The sequence below is a fragment of the Oncorhynchus gorbuscha genome, linkage group LG15, assembly GCF_021184085.1.
Source record: "Oncorhynchus gorbuscha isolate QuinsamMale2020 ecotype Even-year linkage group LG15, OgorEven_v1.0, whole genome shotgun sequence".
NCBI lineage: Eukaryota > Metazoa > Chordata > Actinopteri > Salmoniformes > Salmonidae > Oncorhynchus > Oncorhynchus gorbuscha.
The window spans coordinates 60146857-60163721 of record NC_060187.1 but is presented as its reverse complement, the minus strand read 5'-3'; the positions used below and the strand labels follow the sequence as shown (position 1 = coordinate 60163721).

The following is a 16865-nucleotide window of genomic DNA, read 5'->3' as shown; positions in this document are numbered from 1 at the left end:
GACAACTGTTAATGGCTTGCTGCACCATGCGAGCAAACAGGTGCGCCGTCAGACCGAGACAATGCAGCCTTTTAGTTTATTTGTCCCGTTCACAGATTGCAGCTCTTGTCATCTATGACTGTATAATATGACAATAGAACTATAGCTGTGTTTTGTGTATGCCTTTATGGATCCATTTCGAGAGCTTTCAAAAAGTTATAGCATAAACCACCAGCCAGATGAAACCTGCTCGTTTGTCTGTCATTTTGGGTGGTAATTGTGGCGGCACAGTTCGCAACTCCCTTTGGAGAGCTGTGAAAATGGCGTTTATTGAGAGTTATCACTTAGCCATTTTGGGGGGTGGAAGTGAACGCCTTTTAAGGGGATTGAATGGTTGTTATCTGAGGCGTGCAGCCCCAGCGGTGTGTTAAGTTGCCTGTTCAAATGTGTATGGGGTGTGAGTGATTCCACTCAACAGTTAGAGGGTAGATTACATACAGTATTTGTCAGTCAAAACTGGCGCCAACGGCGACGACGTCACACTTCGGTTGCATAAATATATAGATCAAGAGATGCATAACCTAGGATCAAGTGGCTGACCGCCACAGACTGTATACCCTGGTGTTACAGCGCCTGTCACACACTCTCATAGAGGACACTAATATACACAAAGAAAAGTTTGAACAGTCATAGTTAATGCTGTGATTTATCTTGGACAAACACACATAGGGAGAGACATTAGAACAAAGACAGTAGATCTTCTCATTAGAACAAACAACCCCCCGGCACACACACCGTCACAAGTGTGACCGTATCCTCTCCTGACGCTTTGACGAGGCAGTGCTTTGAAGCCAGAGCTGCCATCAAGCAGTACTACTGTAAATTAGCCCCGTCGTATCGCTCTGGTTCTGTACCAGCCGTAGTATCGTCCAGGCACAGGGAGACACTAAGCTCCAGAGAGAACCCACATTTGATCTGCCTGTGCTTGGTCTCTTAGACAGGCCAGGCCTCCTCTGTTCCCCCTCTCCTCTCCTCTTCTGCTTTGTGTCCAAGAACAGGCTCTACCCTCCCACCACCGCCACTCCGCTCTACTCAGTCTCATGACGGAGCGTACTCAATCCCCTGGTTCTTTTGTCGCTCCCAGGATACACTCATTCAGCATGATCAACAGGACTCTGGATTTCATTTTGCCCTGTTTACAATGTTGCTGAAGTAGTCATGCAGAAACATTGTGGACAGGTATTGTGTTTAAATACAAAAAGGGATAACCATTTGTCTGGCATAAACTGTTAGCCTATTTGCAAACTTGGGAACATTACAGAAATCCAAAGAAATGCTGTTGTTTAATAGATGTTTTTTGTTGTTTATTTTTCAGTATTCTGTCCTTGTCATTGAGCTGTTGCTAACTTTGGAGTAGGAAAGTGTTATTCAGGTCTAGTGCACCTTGCCTTAGTTCGTTCTTAGTTTTAACAAGACTCTCCAGATTTGAAGTGTCTCTCTCTGTGACTCGTCTCCTCGTCTCCCATGGTTTGGAGGAGGACACTTGTTAGTTTCAATCTCCGTCTGGCTCTGGAGCAAGCCGACGTACCCAGTGTCCCCTCATTCCAGTCAGGGCTTCCATAAAGAGAAATGAACATCCTCCAACCGCTGTGGACGCTCCTCATCCCATCACACACCCCCCAACCCCCCCAACGCCACTGTAACCACAGCGACGGAGCCGAGCCAGACGACCCAGCCGGCGGATGGATGGATGGAGCTCACAGCTGTATTATTGATGGATCGGGAGTCTGGGCGACCGGCGGTGCGTGACAGTTCATCTTATGCAACGAGGGCGCCGCGCAAGCTGATACAGATACATCGGGTGTCCTAATATTGTTAGACCTTCATATAACGGCCGGTGGCTGGTGATAGAGCATGGTACTGGTGACTGTGGTAACTGAGTAGATATAACCTCCTGTCTGTGAAATAGTAACACACTCAGTTTGAGTTCTCCAGGAACCTTCACATGGATGGTAGGAGTTGATTCGATGTGACTGCTGGCTCACTTCAGGAGAAATAACACCTTCCTTTCAGGTGTAGTTGAGGTGTAGTAAAAAAAAAAGTGATTTATTCTTCATTCCTGCAACCACCAAAACTAGTATATCCACATTTACCGATATGGGAATTCAAACTCAATTAACTGTTACGTGTCTATATTGGTGGGGAATGCAAGCAATGTAACAGTCAGCATTGTAACTAACACTCACTTTCAAACCTCCCTTCTCAAGACACAAGACATAAGGCAGTATACAGTGCCACTTGGTGGCTGAGGCTATAACTGAGCTGAATCTACATCTACAATACTATGTCTACTCTTAGTGATGATTGATCATCTCCGCAAGCCTCAAACAGTTGAAACGTCTGTCCCCTTAACTCTCCAATCCCCCTCCAGAGACGGTTAAGTTATTTAGCCTGGCATCTTTTCATAGGCACAGTATGCCTACCATGGCTAGGTAATTAGACCATAGGGAACATAAAGAGCTCACTGTAGGCTTCCTCGGGATAACGCTGCAACCGAAACCTCTGTAATTGCATCATGGCGGAGCAACAAAAACAAGGCATGACAGCCACATTACACCCAGTCAACAAACTGTGAAGCTATTTAGATTACCTACGCTATGTGGCTCGGAGTGGCGGAACCGTAGAACTTGTGAAACCGTGGACTCGTGTTCATCAGGCACAACGATTCCGTTCCCGAGAATAACGTTGGGAGAATGTCCTTCACTGAGAATAACATTGGGCAGATGAATGTAATTTACTGTAAGTTATAATGTAAAGTGTTCAGAGGATTTTCGAGCAGATGATTGCTTTCTCGCTTCTATGCTTTCCATTGGGGTTCAGTGTGGAATTCTTAACCATATCCGTTTTCTTTCCCAGAGAAGTTTTCATATCTTATTTATTTGACAACCTTATTTAGAGCTGCCTCTCTGTCTCAGGCGATGCCACTCGGCATAAATTATACACATCATGTTCTAGTTCAGACGACCTCACGGCGAATGGAGACACATGGAGGGCTCCGAGAGTCGGCAGGTAACCTAGTGGTTAGAGCGTTGGGCCAGTAACCGGACGGTTGCTGAAACGAATCCCCGAGCTGACAAGGTAAAAATCTGTCACTCTGCCCCTGAGCAAGGCAGTTAACCCACTGTTCCCCGGGCTCCGAAGACATGGATGTCGATTGAGCCCCCCTAGTCAGTTGGACAACTGACTAGGTATCCCCCTTTCCACTTTCATGCTGCTCGTCAGCAGTCGCTCTAGATACATACACCTGTGTCAGTTCAGACGCTCGTTGCTTAAGGAACATGTGTTAATCAATGCTACTGCAGACATTATTAAAGTAAAGGACATGTTGTTTTACCTCTGCTCTGTTAGGCAAATAACTGTCAACATCTTGGACGTTCACAACTGGACCTTTTCTTAAAGCACTTTTCATGTTGCTTTAGAACCAAACGGGAATCGAGTCAGTGACGACACCACCTTAAGCCATAATCAGTCCCTCGGTGTAGACCACATGCTTTGGGAATACAGGATTCCATTACAAGCTATGATAACCGCTTTAGAGAAGCTAGCTTCACTTCAAAGCTAAGTTTGATATGATCACGATTTGGAGACAAGCTTCACTTGGTCCAATCTTTCCCAGAAGCACTCCGCTGCACTTACCCAGCCAGTGTATGTTCATATTATCCTAATGTGGTCCAATACTCGGGTATTTATAGATTGGATCCATCTCAAGCACCTAGCTCAAATGTATATAGTCCATCTCTTACGGCCTAAAACTTCAGCCTCCTAGCACTGACGCACGCTCCAATGCAATTCCAGGGCATGAATTCATGAAGCGACGTATAGTAGGAGTGCTGATCTAGGATCAGGTCCCTCCTGTCCATGTAATCGTATTCCTCGTGACAAATAAGGCATAAGATTGGAACTCCTGCTCTGAGACCTCCCACTTCCCTAACCTGCGTCCTCCTCCGCTTCTCCTGCGGTCAGCCGTATTGAAATGAAGAATGGAATCGATGTGCAGGAAATGTGCGTCTCGTGTCATGAAACTGACGGAAGGGGTCTCTCTTTTGTATTTGGACGGGGGTGAGAAGAAGCAAGGATTAAAGTGTGCGTTCTGTTTTCCTGCCTTTATCATAGTGTGTCAATCAAAGACACATGGCAGAGATTTACTATGTGTGACTCAAAGTCAGCACCTATATATATATATATTTTTTTTTAAAGGGGGAATTGAACATTGAGGACAGAACAAAAAGTTACCGGCTGGCAGAAAGAATAAGATCTAGAGATAAAGTGTTAATAAATACATGTTCAAAGCTTTTGTTTTTGCCGTTCTTTGCACCTAGTGAAGCGAGCTCATGGTCTGTGGCTTCTCTCCTGAAGACTCTAGTAGTATTTGCAAGGCTCCCAGACTGTCCATAAGAATCAGTGGTAAAACCATCAGATGCTAATAATGATGTAAACCGCTGGGATAGAGGCAAAAACCAACCAGGGCAGACCGCTGCTTATAAGAATCGACCGATTGTTCCAGTTAAATCCTACTGAGCAAATGAGGTTCTCATCAGGGCAGCGCCGTAGTATTACAACCCAGATATCTGGCAGCTAGCACCCAGCAGCAAGCTTTCAACCATGTGTGCTGTGCTTTGTGCATCTCTCTCACACACACACACACACACACACACACACACACACACACACACACACACACACACACACACACACACACACACACACACACACACACACACACACACACACACACACACACACACACACACACACACACACACACACACCTTGTAAGATGAGAGAAGGCTGCTGAGAGCACTGTGCTAATTCTGCCCAGGATGTTGTCTGATGCCTAATGTTGAGTTTCGAAGATGGGTAGCACATGCCAGTGTCTGTCCCTCTGGCTATTTTATTTCTAGCTAATCAAGCGACATGTCTCATAGCCCTGGTGTACATGCACCAGTTCAGTGGTTCACCATGTACTGGCACTTCTCCTTATACCCTGGCCTCAAGGGTCTTACTCAGCTGTGCAATTCCAACGAGCAGAGCTCAGATCAACTTGTGCATTTCTCAAGAAAGAGATCGTCAGCTGTCATCCACTTCAACATTTTAGTAGACCCTCTTATCCTGAGCAACTTACAGTAGCAATGAGTGTTGAGTGCTTTGCTCAAGGGGCACATCAACAGATTTCTCCCCTAGTCAGCTCGTGGATTTGAACCAGCAACCTTTGGGTTACTGGTTGTATGCTCTTAACCGCTAGGCTACCTGCCACCTTTACATTGTGGTGACGTGGGCAGTGTCTAAGCATTAGACCACACAGAGGTCAAGCACAAATAGTGTGTCTGATTCTGATCGGCCCTATAGGATGTTTGGGCTGGGCGAATGATCAGAGCGGACAGCTTTGGTCTCCTCAGCCTTTTTGCAGCCTTTTAGAGTCAGCCGATACTCTGAGTAAAATTAAACCGCAGAAGGAGGAATGAGGGGATGAGAGGAGGAGAGGAAAAGTGGTTATAAAAAAAGGATTTGAGTAATCGTCCTGGTGGGGTATTGGGGTATTGTGAAAGTCAGAGAGGGTGTTTTGAGCTCGGTTTTCATTACACACAGCTGGCGAACAGGAATAATTCATTCTTCCACGGTCATAAAAAGCACCTCTTTTTGAAACGCGGCACCATCAAGATTTTTCCCAAATGTCACCCAAAACGTTTCCGGATTGAAATGCCATTTCTATCACTTAAGGAACTAAGGTGACTTATAGCGAACTCTTTTTTTCAACCGCACCAAGTAGTATACACTCTCTCGTAGTGTAGTATACCTTCAAATCTTCTCTACTGTTAGGGTTTAATGAGAAGTAATCAAAACACACTACATACTTCGCATATCGTCGCTCCAAGGAACCAGAGGATAAAATAGGTTAAGAATACATTACATCACACAGGAAGATAACTTTGTACTCCTCCAATAGAATTCACCATCAAAGGGCATAACATAATGCCGTTCGCAACATTCCTGCCTCCCACCCACTCCTCTTTCCTTTTGTCTTCCAACTATCAAGTTCTGCTGCTCCGAAGACAACCATGACAAGATGGGTCTTTGTTCTCCTGGAAAGGCGTTACATTTCTCTAATTGAGTGGGTGACATTTGCGAGAGAAACACACCTGGTTGACTTAACACTTTGTTAGAAGCTGCTAACACGTCTGCTGAGCTGCACAGTCATCGTATTATCGTGTTGGATTACGCGCCGTGCCTGGCTGGCGTGGGTCCAGCTCAATGTGTCCTCGAGGCAGGAGAGGAGGCGGAGATGGGTGCCACGTCTCCTGTCCCTTGTTGCAATGTTTTCTCGCTTAGTGTTCACGAGGAGGTTCAACATTTGAGTCGTCAACCACGATAATGGACCGGTGTCGTCGGGCCCGCTTGGCATGATCAGGCCTCGGATAACGGTTTGTACTTGTTCTCTGTCCTGTCATGCAAAAGCTGTTTTCAGCCACAGTCAGCAAGACATTGGAAATACACGTGTATATTTTGCACAAATGGTCCCAGTCCGCTAGTCTGCATCATTAGGCCAGTGTTTCCCAACTCCATCCATTGAGTGCCCCCATCAGCACACATTTTTGTTGTAGCCCCAAACAAGCACACCTGATTCAACTTGTCAACTAATCATCAGGTCATTAGGGGAGTTTGTCTGGGACTACAACAAAAAAGGTATGATGTTGGGGGTACTGGAGGGCTGGACTTACAAACACTGCATTAGGAAGGTGCGGAGAGTTTTTGTGAGTTCCCGGTTGGTCTATATCCCACTCAAACAGAACTGTTGTACAAGAAGTTGCATGTACATTTTTTTGCCAATGTCAGTTCTTTTTACACCTGTATGCTATTTAACCAAGAATCTAGCCACTGGGGTGGGTAAAAAAAAAAAAATTGTCGGGACAACAGCTACAGCACTGAAGTGAAAGCCAACACGTGCCGACTCCACCAAGAGAGCAACAACCTCTCATTTTCACTTTCACACTTCAAGTGTTTCCTTGAATCACAATTGAGAAGTTTGAATGGCAACTGCGGGTGCCATACATACAGAGTTCTACCCCACAGTCTGTCTCCACTGGTCCCTGACAGTGTTAACTCGGGGAGAGGTGACTGCGTCGCCCGCTACGTGTCTCTTGTGCTTAAAAGAGAAAAGCCATTCAGTTCGCGGATGTCGTGTCCAACATCCAAGGGGTAATTCCAAACTGAAAGCGAAGTAAGCGAGCCGTCTCCTGCTACAACAGATCAATGCTCCTCCGTGCAGAGGCCCTGTCCGTTCTTCCGATGGCTGGGTTAAGGATTGTGGACGAGCGGTGGGATATGCGCGTGGGATGGTTGGGAAGAATGGGTGGACGATAGCGTGTGCTGCATGTCTCTAAAGGCACTTCTGTGATTGTGTATCATTTTTCTTACCCTTATTTTTACCAGGTAAGTTGACTGAAAACACATTCTCATTTAGCTACAGGGGAGAGGAGGAGGGGGGGATGAATGAGCCGAGGGAGAAGAAGGAGAGGAGGAGGGCGTGAGTGAGATGCAAATTAGCTGAAGCTGTACTGAAGTCTTGCTCTGCACTATAGAAGGGGGAGGTAGATTTAGATAGATGTGCTCAACGGTAAAGCATACCACAGCTGCCCGCAAAAGGGCTCATGCGGTAATTAACACATAAGGAATTCCTTGCGTAACAAGGCTTAATAACAGTGTGATATAATTGGAGGTTGTGTGTGTGTGTGTGTGTGTGTGTGTGTGTGTGTGTGTGTGTGTGTGTGTGTGTGTGTGTGTGTGTGTGTGTGTGTGTGTGTGTGTGTGTGTGTGTGTGTGTGTGTGTGTGTGTGTGTGTGTGTGTGTGTGTGTGTAGGCTTTAAAATGACTGTGGGTGTGTGTTTACATGATGCCCATGAACTGCTAGGTTGGTTGAGTAAGGATGTGGAGAGGGTCATTATAATCTCTTTGATAAGAGATGGCGCTGGGGGACCAGAGGGGCAATCTGCAGCTCCCGTCACACACACACACGCACATGCACACACACTCATTTTAGCCGTTGATCCTACAGTGTGGATTAATGAGCTTCCTCTGTGTGTAAATCCACCCTGGGTCTCCCGGGCCCTTCCAGTACGCTGAGAGGGAAGGGAATTATGGGAGTTCTGGAGGGCTAGTGGGCCAGCAAAGGACTGGGCCCCCAGCTGCTAGATGGAGCGATGACTCCTCGGGCCACTGTGGCCTAACTGGGATTTTTATGTCTCTGTGTGGTGTCAATGCCCTGTGAATCTGAGTCATTTCAACTAGTGTGGACTGTGCCGTGGAGTAACATGCAGAGATCTATAGGTAATTGGATTGTAAATATGATAAAAGTAAATGGGCATTTGTCAAGGGCATGGGTAGCACCTGAGCTTTGCATGTGGGTGGGTGAGTAGGTGGAAGGATTTGTGCGTGCGCGTGTTACCGATAACAATGATCATTGTGTGCATGTGTGCGTATCTGCACATACACATGAGAACATACATCTGAGTCAAACATGTGTATCCATGCACATAATGTGTCCAAATCAGTCATGTGCCAGTACATCTGTCTGTAGCCCACTCTGCCTCCTGGTCACAAAAACAAAGACCCAGAAAGGGTGAATCAAGGCCCAGACAAACCGTGTCCAGGCGCATCCTCAGATGATGGAAATAACGAGCCTTTCTCGGCTCTCAGCTGCAGTGAGAGCTAGCAGTTCGAGTGCCAGAGGCAGGAGAGACATTGTATCATTCACTTACTGTCGGACAAGGGCACGGGCAACTCATATTGGCATTATTGATGATCATAATTCTAATGGCTAGTTACTCTGACATGCATTTATTGTTGCGCCCCAAGTGGCACCCTATTTCCCAGAGCCCTGGTCAAAGGTAGTGCACTAATATAGGAAATAGTGTGTCATTTGGGTTGCAAGCCTATATGAACACTTAGCTCTACCAGCTTCCTCCTCCTTCTCACTCACTCACTCTTTTTTTTTTTTTGCTGAGTCACCACATAATGAGACGGAGAGACTGCCAAAAAGCACTGTGACACTTTGCAAACACATACACACACACACACACTAGGCTTGGGCGGTATAGAGCCCCATAGTGGAGGTGTCATAATACTTGTAAAAGCTAGCGGTCAAACAGGAAAATGGTTCCATTCGTTTTTCCCATAGGGAATTTTAACCACACTAAAGATAAGGCCTGTATTTCATATAAGCTTACCCTGACGTTTTATAACCATGTATATCTCTCTCGGACAAGGTTACTTTCATCATAATGTTGCTGCTACCGTCTCTTATGACCGAAAATAACTTCTGGACAGAACTGCAATTCAGTTCAGTTCTGCAATTACTCACCATGAACTAGCAGACTCCTTTTTCTCCTTTTAACGAGTCCGATGAGCCCGACGTAAATGACATACTGCTTTCCCGGGAAGAGGCCCAGATTCCCGCCATTTGCGTGAAGAAAAGACGGGGAAAAATGGGCTGGAGGGCAGGCTGCAAATGCACTTAAATGAACTTTTTGCGAATGCACTTGTAGGAACTTTCAAAGTTCTTGTAGTTTTCCGGATTGACTGACCTTCATGTCTCAAAGTAATGATGGACTGTAATGATGGACTGTAATGATGGACTGTAATGATGGACTGTAATGATGGACTGTAATGATGGACTGTTTCTCTTTGCTTATTTGAGCTGTTCTTGCCACCCCTACCATGTCCCAACACAACTGATTGGCTCAAATGCATTAAGAAAGAAGGAAATGCCACAAATGAACTTTTATAATAATAATATAATAATATATGCCATTTAGCAGATGCTTTTATCCAAAACGACTTACAGTCATGTGTGCATACATTCTACGTATGGGTGGTCCCGGGGATCGAACCCACTACCCTGGCATTACAAGCGCCATGCTCTACCAACTGAGCTACACAGGACCACAAGGCACACCTGTTAATTGAAATGTGTTCCAGGTGACTACCTCATGAAGCTGGTTGAGAGAATGCCAAGTGTGCAAAGCTGTCATCAAGGCAAAGGGTATTTTGAAGAATCTCAAATATAAAATATATTTTGATTTGTTTAACACTTTTTTGGTTACTACATGTTTCCATATGTGTTATTTCATAGTGTTGATGTCTTCACTTTTATTCTACAATGTAGAAAATAATAAAAATAAAGAAAAACCCTTGAAAGAGTAGGTGTGTCCAAACTTCTGACTGGTAGTGTATATATATGATTTTTTTCTACGCTTGGAAAGAAACAGCACCCTTTGTGTGCACTGCCAGTAATATGTATACCCCAGTATGGTACGTTAGGAAATCTGGACACCACCCAACCCCAACACACACACACACACACACACACACACACACACACACACACACACACACACACACACACACACACACACACACACACACACACACACACACACACACACACACACACACACACACACACACACACACACACACACACACACACACACACACACACACACACACACACACAAACAATATCCCTCTCTCTCTTTCTAGTTCTCTCTGTTAGCAGCCTTGCATCTTATTTCTAATACCAGCACTCTAATACCAGCACTCTAATACCAGCACTCTGCAGTCTTTCTCTCACTATTTAACGCTCTCTCTTCTCTCTCTCTACTTCTCTCTCCTTCTTACTCTGTCTCGGCAGGTGATGCAGAATTGTCTGACCTGTTAATCTTACTTTGAGACAGTGCTTCACCCTCCCTTGGCCCTGCTTTCAAGAGGCAGGCGGCAGAGAAGAGTGTAGGTTTAATTGAACTGCTGTGGATTACATCAATAAGATTGCTTTTAATCCTTCTCAGAGCAGCGCCGTCTCTCCGTTGTCCCTGAGTTTGTTATGTTCTACATAATTAGCTTTGTTGAGAGAGGCTGGGAAGCCATCTGGAAAGTATTGGGGCTGGAGCTACACTTTAATTCTACTCTCTGTGTTTGACTGTACACTACATGAAAGGTTTCTTTCTGAAGAAAGAGTTTTTTTTGACAGTTCTTTGTTGGGTAAAAACATTATGTACTTGGAAGTAAAAAGGTTTTTCTTACAGGGGCCAAGAGGAAAATATGCCTGTGTTGATGTCACGTGGGAGTGGTGTGTACCTCTGTGGGGTTGGGGGCTGGTTTTTGCACAGTTGTGTGTACTTCTGTCTTTGTGTGTTTCTGTGAGTGTTTGCTAAGTGTCCCTCCTTCCGTGTTGTTGTAGATGTTCAAGAGGAAAGTGATGGTGCTTGGGGAGAAGCTGCTACCGGCCTTCAACACACCAACGGGTATCCCACGTGGAGTCATCAACCTGGGCAGGTGAGCCTTAGTTACCAGTCCCCATGACTCCCTAGCTACAATATCCTATTATAGACACATACTGTATGAGACCTTGCCAAAACATTTAGCTGGATGACATTGCATTAAGGTGGTGCATATTTTATACCTCTGTTTGCGTTTGAAATGTTTGACATTTGCGGCCTCGTCTTGGAGCCACAAATGAAATAACGTATTCAAACTCTGACCTGTGCGATTTTACCGGGATACCCATATGCAAGACACCCCACACCCTACATAGTTAAGATACTGTTGTCACGGATCCCTCTGGAACTTTCATCACGCCCACCTGTCCCCTATTGTAATGGGTGCGTGTTGGTGCAGGAGAACGAACTTGGTATAAACAGAGTAGTTTAATAAAACTCACAAAAAACTCCAAAATCTAAATAAACAACAATAATAAAATGGGTCGCGCACCAACACATACAATCAAACAATCTCCGACAAGGACATGAGGGGAAACAGAGGGTTAAATACACAGTATGTAATTCATGGGATTGGAACCGGGTGTGAAGGAAGACAGGACAAAACCAATAGAAAATGAAAAATGAATCAGTGATGGCTAGAAGATCGGTGACGTCGACCGCCGAACACCGACCGAACAAGGAGAGGGACCGACTTCGGAGGAAGTCGTGACACCTGTTTCCACTGATTTAGTATTTGTATATATGTGCCCTTTGGTTTCCATGGTCTTGTCGATTATTGTTACTTTGTCCGTTGGTGCGTGTGAGTACCTGTGCTGTGTGTTTTTGGGCTTTCGTGTCCTTGTGGATTGCGCAGATGATTATGGGTCTCGTCCTGTGCGTTATTGTGCGTGTGTGTATTTATTCGAGGTACTCCTCACTCTTTTGTTTGGGTTCCAACCCTGTGTTTTTCTTACGTCTTTGTTTGTTCTTCATCCCCGTGCCCTTACACGGCACGCCGTAATTCGGGGTATAATAAAAAAAACGATTCCGCGTTCCTGCGCCTGTCTCCCAAATCATTAATGCCAACAACTGTAGACTTTAAAAAAAAATTATTCTAAAAAGACATCTCTCTGGCACCTCTGCCTGCCACCTGCTTCCAATTAACCCGCCTGTCTAAGCAGACAGTTGCTGGCAAATTGAATTAACTGATTCCAGAGCTAATTCCAGTTAGATGGGCAGGGAGGAATGATTCTCCCCCATTTTATAAATTATAGCCACATAAGTAAAGGAACTTATACAGTATGTACAGAAACAACACAAACACACACACACACGCACACACACGCACACACACACACACACAAACACCAAGGGAATTCAGTACAGCACAATTAATATGTTGCCTATGGGCTGACTTGAAAGTCTTAGAAGTCCTCTGTTGTATATGTAGCATGTCCCATGTGGTCTTTCATACAGTATATCTGGACTACTTATAGAATACTGCATGTGGTCTTTCATACAGTATATCTGGACTACTTATAGAATACTGCATGTGGTCTTTCATACAGTATATCTGGACTACTTATAGAATACTGCATGTGGTCTTTCATACAGTATATCTGGACTACTTATAGAATACTGCATGTGGTCTTTCATACAGTATATCTGGACTACTTATAGAATACTGCATGTGGTCTTTCATACAGTATATCTGGACTACTTATAGAATACTGCATGTGGTCTTTCATACAGTATATCTGGACTACTTATAGAATACTGCATGTGGTCTTTCATACAGTATATCTGGGCTACTTATAGAATACTGCATGTGGTCTTTCATACAGTATATCGGGACTACTTATAGAATACTGCATGTGGTCTTTCATACAGTATATCTGGACTACTTATAGAATACTGCATGTGGTCTTTCATACAGTATATCTGGACTACTTATAGAATACTGCATGTGGTCTTTCATACAGTATATCTGGACTACTTATAGAATACTGCATGTGGTCTTTCATACAGTATATCTGGACTACTTATAGAATACTGCATGTGGTCTTTCATACAGTATATCTGGACTACTTATAGAATACTGCATGTGGTCTTTCATACAGTATATCTGGACTACTTATAGAATACTGCATGTGGTCTTTCATACAGTATATCTGGACTACTTATAGAATACTGCATGTGGTCTTTCATACAGTATATCTGGACTACTTATAGAATACTGCATGTGGTCTTTCATACAGTATATCTGGACTACTTATAGAATACTGCATGTGGTCTTTCATACAGTATATCTGGACTACTTATAGAATACTGCATGTGGTCTTTCATACAGTATATCTGGACTATTATAGAATACTGCATGTGGTCTTTCATACAGTATATCGGGACTACTTATAGAATACTGCATGTGGTCTTTCATACAGTATATCGGGACTACTTATAGAATACTGCATGTGGTCTTTCATACAGTATATCTGGACTACTTATAGAATACTGCATGTGGTCTTTCATACAGTATATCGGGACTACTTATAGAATACTGCATGTGGTCTTTCATACAGTATATCTGGACTACTTATAGAATACTGCATGTGGTCTTTCATACAGTATATCTGGACTACTTATAGAATACTGCATGTGGTCTTTCATACAGTATATCTGGACTACTTATAGAATACTGCATGTGGTCTTTCATACAGTATATCTGGACTACTTATAGAATACTGCATGTGGTCTTTCATACAGTATATCTGGACTACTTATAGAATACTGCATGTGGTCTTTCATACAGTATATCTGGACTACTTATAGAATACTGCATGTGGTCTTTCATACAGTATATCTGGACTACTTATAGAATACTGCATGTGGTCTTTCATACAGTATATCTGGACTACTTATAGAATACTGCATGTGGTCTTTCATACAGTATATCGGGACTACTTATAGAATACTGCATGTGGTCTTTCATACAGTATATCTGGACTACTTATAGAATACTGCATGTGGTCTTTCATACAGTATATCAGGACTACTTATAGAATACTGCATGTGGTCTTTCATACAGTATATCTGGACTACTTATAGAATACTGTATGTGGTCTTTCATACAGTATATCTGGACTACTTATAGAATACTGCATGTGGTCTTTCATACAGTATATCTGGACTACTTATAGAATACTGCATGTGGTCTTTCATACAGTATATCTGGACTACTTATAGAATACTGCATGTGGTCTTTCATACAGTATATCGGGACTACTTATAGAATACTGCATGTGGTCTTTCATACAGTATATCTGGACTACTTATAGAATACTGCATGTGGTCTTTCATACAGTATATCGGGACTACTTATAGAATACTGCATGTGTTCTTTCATACAGTATATCGGGACTACTTATAGAATACTGCATGTGGTCTTTCATACAGTATATCGGGACTACTTATAGAATACTGCATGTGGTCTTTCATACAGTATATCGGGACTACTTATAGAATACTGCATGTGGTCTTTCATACAGTATATCTGGACTACTTATAGAATACTGCATGTGGTCTTTCATACAGTATATCGGGACTACTTATAGAATACTGCATGTGGTCTTTCATACAGTATATCGGGACTACTTATAGAATACTGCATGTGGTCTTTCATACAGTATATCTGGACTACTTATAGAATACTGCATGTAGTCTTTCATACAGTATATCGGGACTACTTATAGAATACTGCATGTGGTCTTTCATACAGTATATCGGGACTACTTATAGAATACTGCATGTGGTCTTTCATACAGTATATCGGGACTACTTATAGAATACTGCATGTGCTCCCAAAAGGCCTCAACACATTGAAGAACCTCAAGCTAAATGCTTTGTAATTAGCTATGCGAACACATTCATACAAGGAGCATAATGAATAATGCATAGAGAAAGCATTGAACATTTGTTTTGCAACTGAATGCAAAAGCTGATAATTACTTTTGCAAGTTTCCTAAAGTGTGCAATGTACCAATTTACAGTGCCATCATAAAGTATTCACAACCCTTGACTTTTTCCACATTTTGTTGTGTTACAGCCTGAATTTAAAATGGATTCAATTGAAATGGTTTGTCCCTGGCCTACACACAATATCCCATAATGTCAAAGTGGAAGACTAGATAACTTAAGGAGTCAAATTTGCTTAACATGTCACATAATACATTGCATGGACTCACTCTGTGTGCAATAATAGTGTTTGACATTATTTTTGAATGACTACCTCATCTCTGTACCACACACATACAATTATCGATGAGGTCCTTAAGTCAGGCAGGGAATTTCAAACACAAATTCAACCACAAAGACCAGGGATGTTTTCCAATGCCTCGCAAAAAAGGGCTCCTATTGGTAGATGGGGGGAGGGGGGGGGGCAGACATTGACTATCCCTTTAAGCATGGCAAAGTGATTAATGACACTTTGGATGGTGTGTCAATACACCCAGTCACTGCAAAGATACAGGTGTCCTTCCTAACTCAGTTGCCGGAGAGGAAGGAAACCACTCAGTGATTTGACCATGAGGCCAATAGTGACTTTAAAACAGTTACAGAGTTTAATAGCTGTGATAGTAGTTAACCGAGGATGGATCGACAACGTTGTTACTCCATAAAACTCCATAAAACTAACCTAAATCACAGAGTGAAAAGAAGGAAGCCTGAACAGAATATAAATATTCCAAACCATGCATCCTGTTTGCAATAAAAGCCGCTAAAGCTATTCACTCCTAATCGACGGGCCCTGATGTGACTTTAGCTTGAGCAGCTAATGATGGCGCCCCAAACTAATACGAAGCGTATTCATCGGGACTACATCTCTCTCGTTGCTTCACTCCCTCTATAGGTTCTCTTTTTTATTTCCATCCTCCGCTAATATGTTCCGTTCCATTCATCCCTTTATCACTTTCCATTAATGTAGGATTAGGTCATGTACTATAATGTATTGTAATGACATTCCATCTCACCTCCTCTGATTAGGTTAGTCATCGTGTCGTCGTAATTTAGACACGGACACACCGCTATTCTGAGGCGGCTTCGAATGTCATCCTCACAGTGCACTACTTTCATGGCGAAATAAGACGGAAGGATCCGAAACCGCACCTCATTCTCTATATAGTGTCCTATTCACTTATGGGCCCTGGTCAAAATGATTGCACTATATAGGGACTAGGGTGCCAATTTGGAGGTAGACACGGTTTATTGGTGACCCTGGTTGACTCCAGACTTGGTTGGTGCTCTTGCTTGAGTCTCTAAGATGACCTTAATGCTTTCCTCGCCTCTGCAGAGGTAGACTGGTTATTGATTGGTAAAGCCTCCCACTCTGATCCACAGACCACTGATGCGGTGCATCAGCTAGCATCTGGGTTGGTGCCCAAGAGGGACAAATGGATCCAGTCCTGCTTAATCTTTATACTGCGCCCTAAATGGCACCCTAAATGGCGCCCTAAATGACACCCTATTCACTATATAGTGGATGCCTTTTGACCAGGGCCCAAATGGCTTTGGTCAATATTA

At 43.6% G+C, this 16865-nt stretch overlaps 1 protein-coding gene across 2 annotated transcripts in view; it reads left to right on the top strand.

Moving 5' to 3' along the window:
• LOC123997612 (mannosyl-oligosaccharide 1,2-alpha-mannosidase IC-like) overlaps positions 1-16865 on the top strand; it is a 118170-nt gene that overhangs the window by 80570 nt on the left and 20735 nt on the right. For both annotated transcript variants that reach the window (XM_046302018.1, XM_046302017.1), the window contains exon 4: positions 11273-11367. In XM_046302018.1, coding sequence (XP_046157974.1) covers positions 11273-11367 — 95 coding nt within the window. The remainder of the gene's footprint in view (positions 1-11272; positions 11368-16865) is intronic.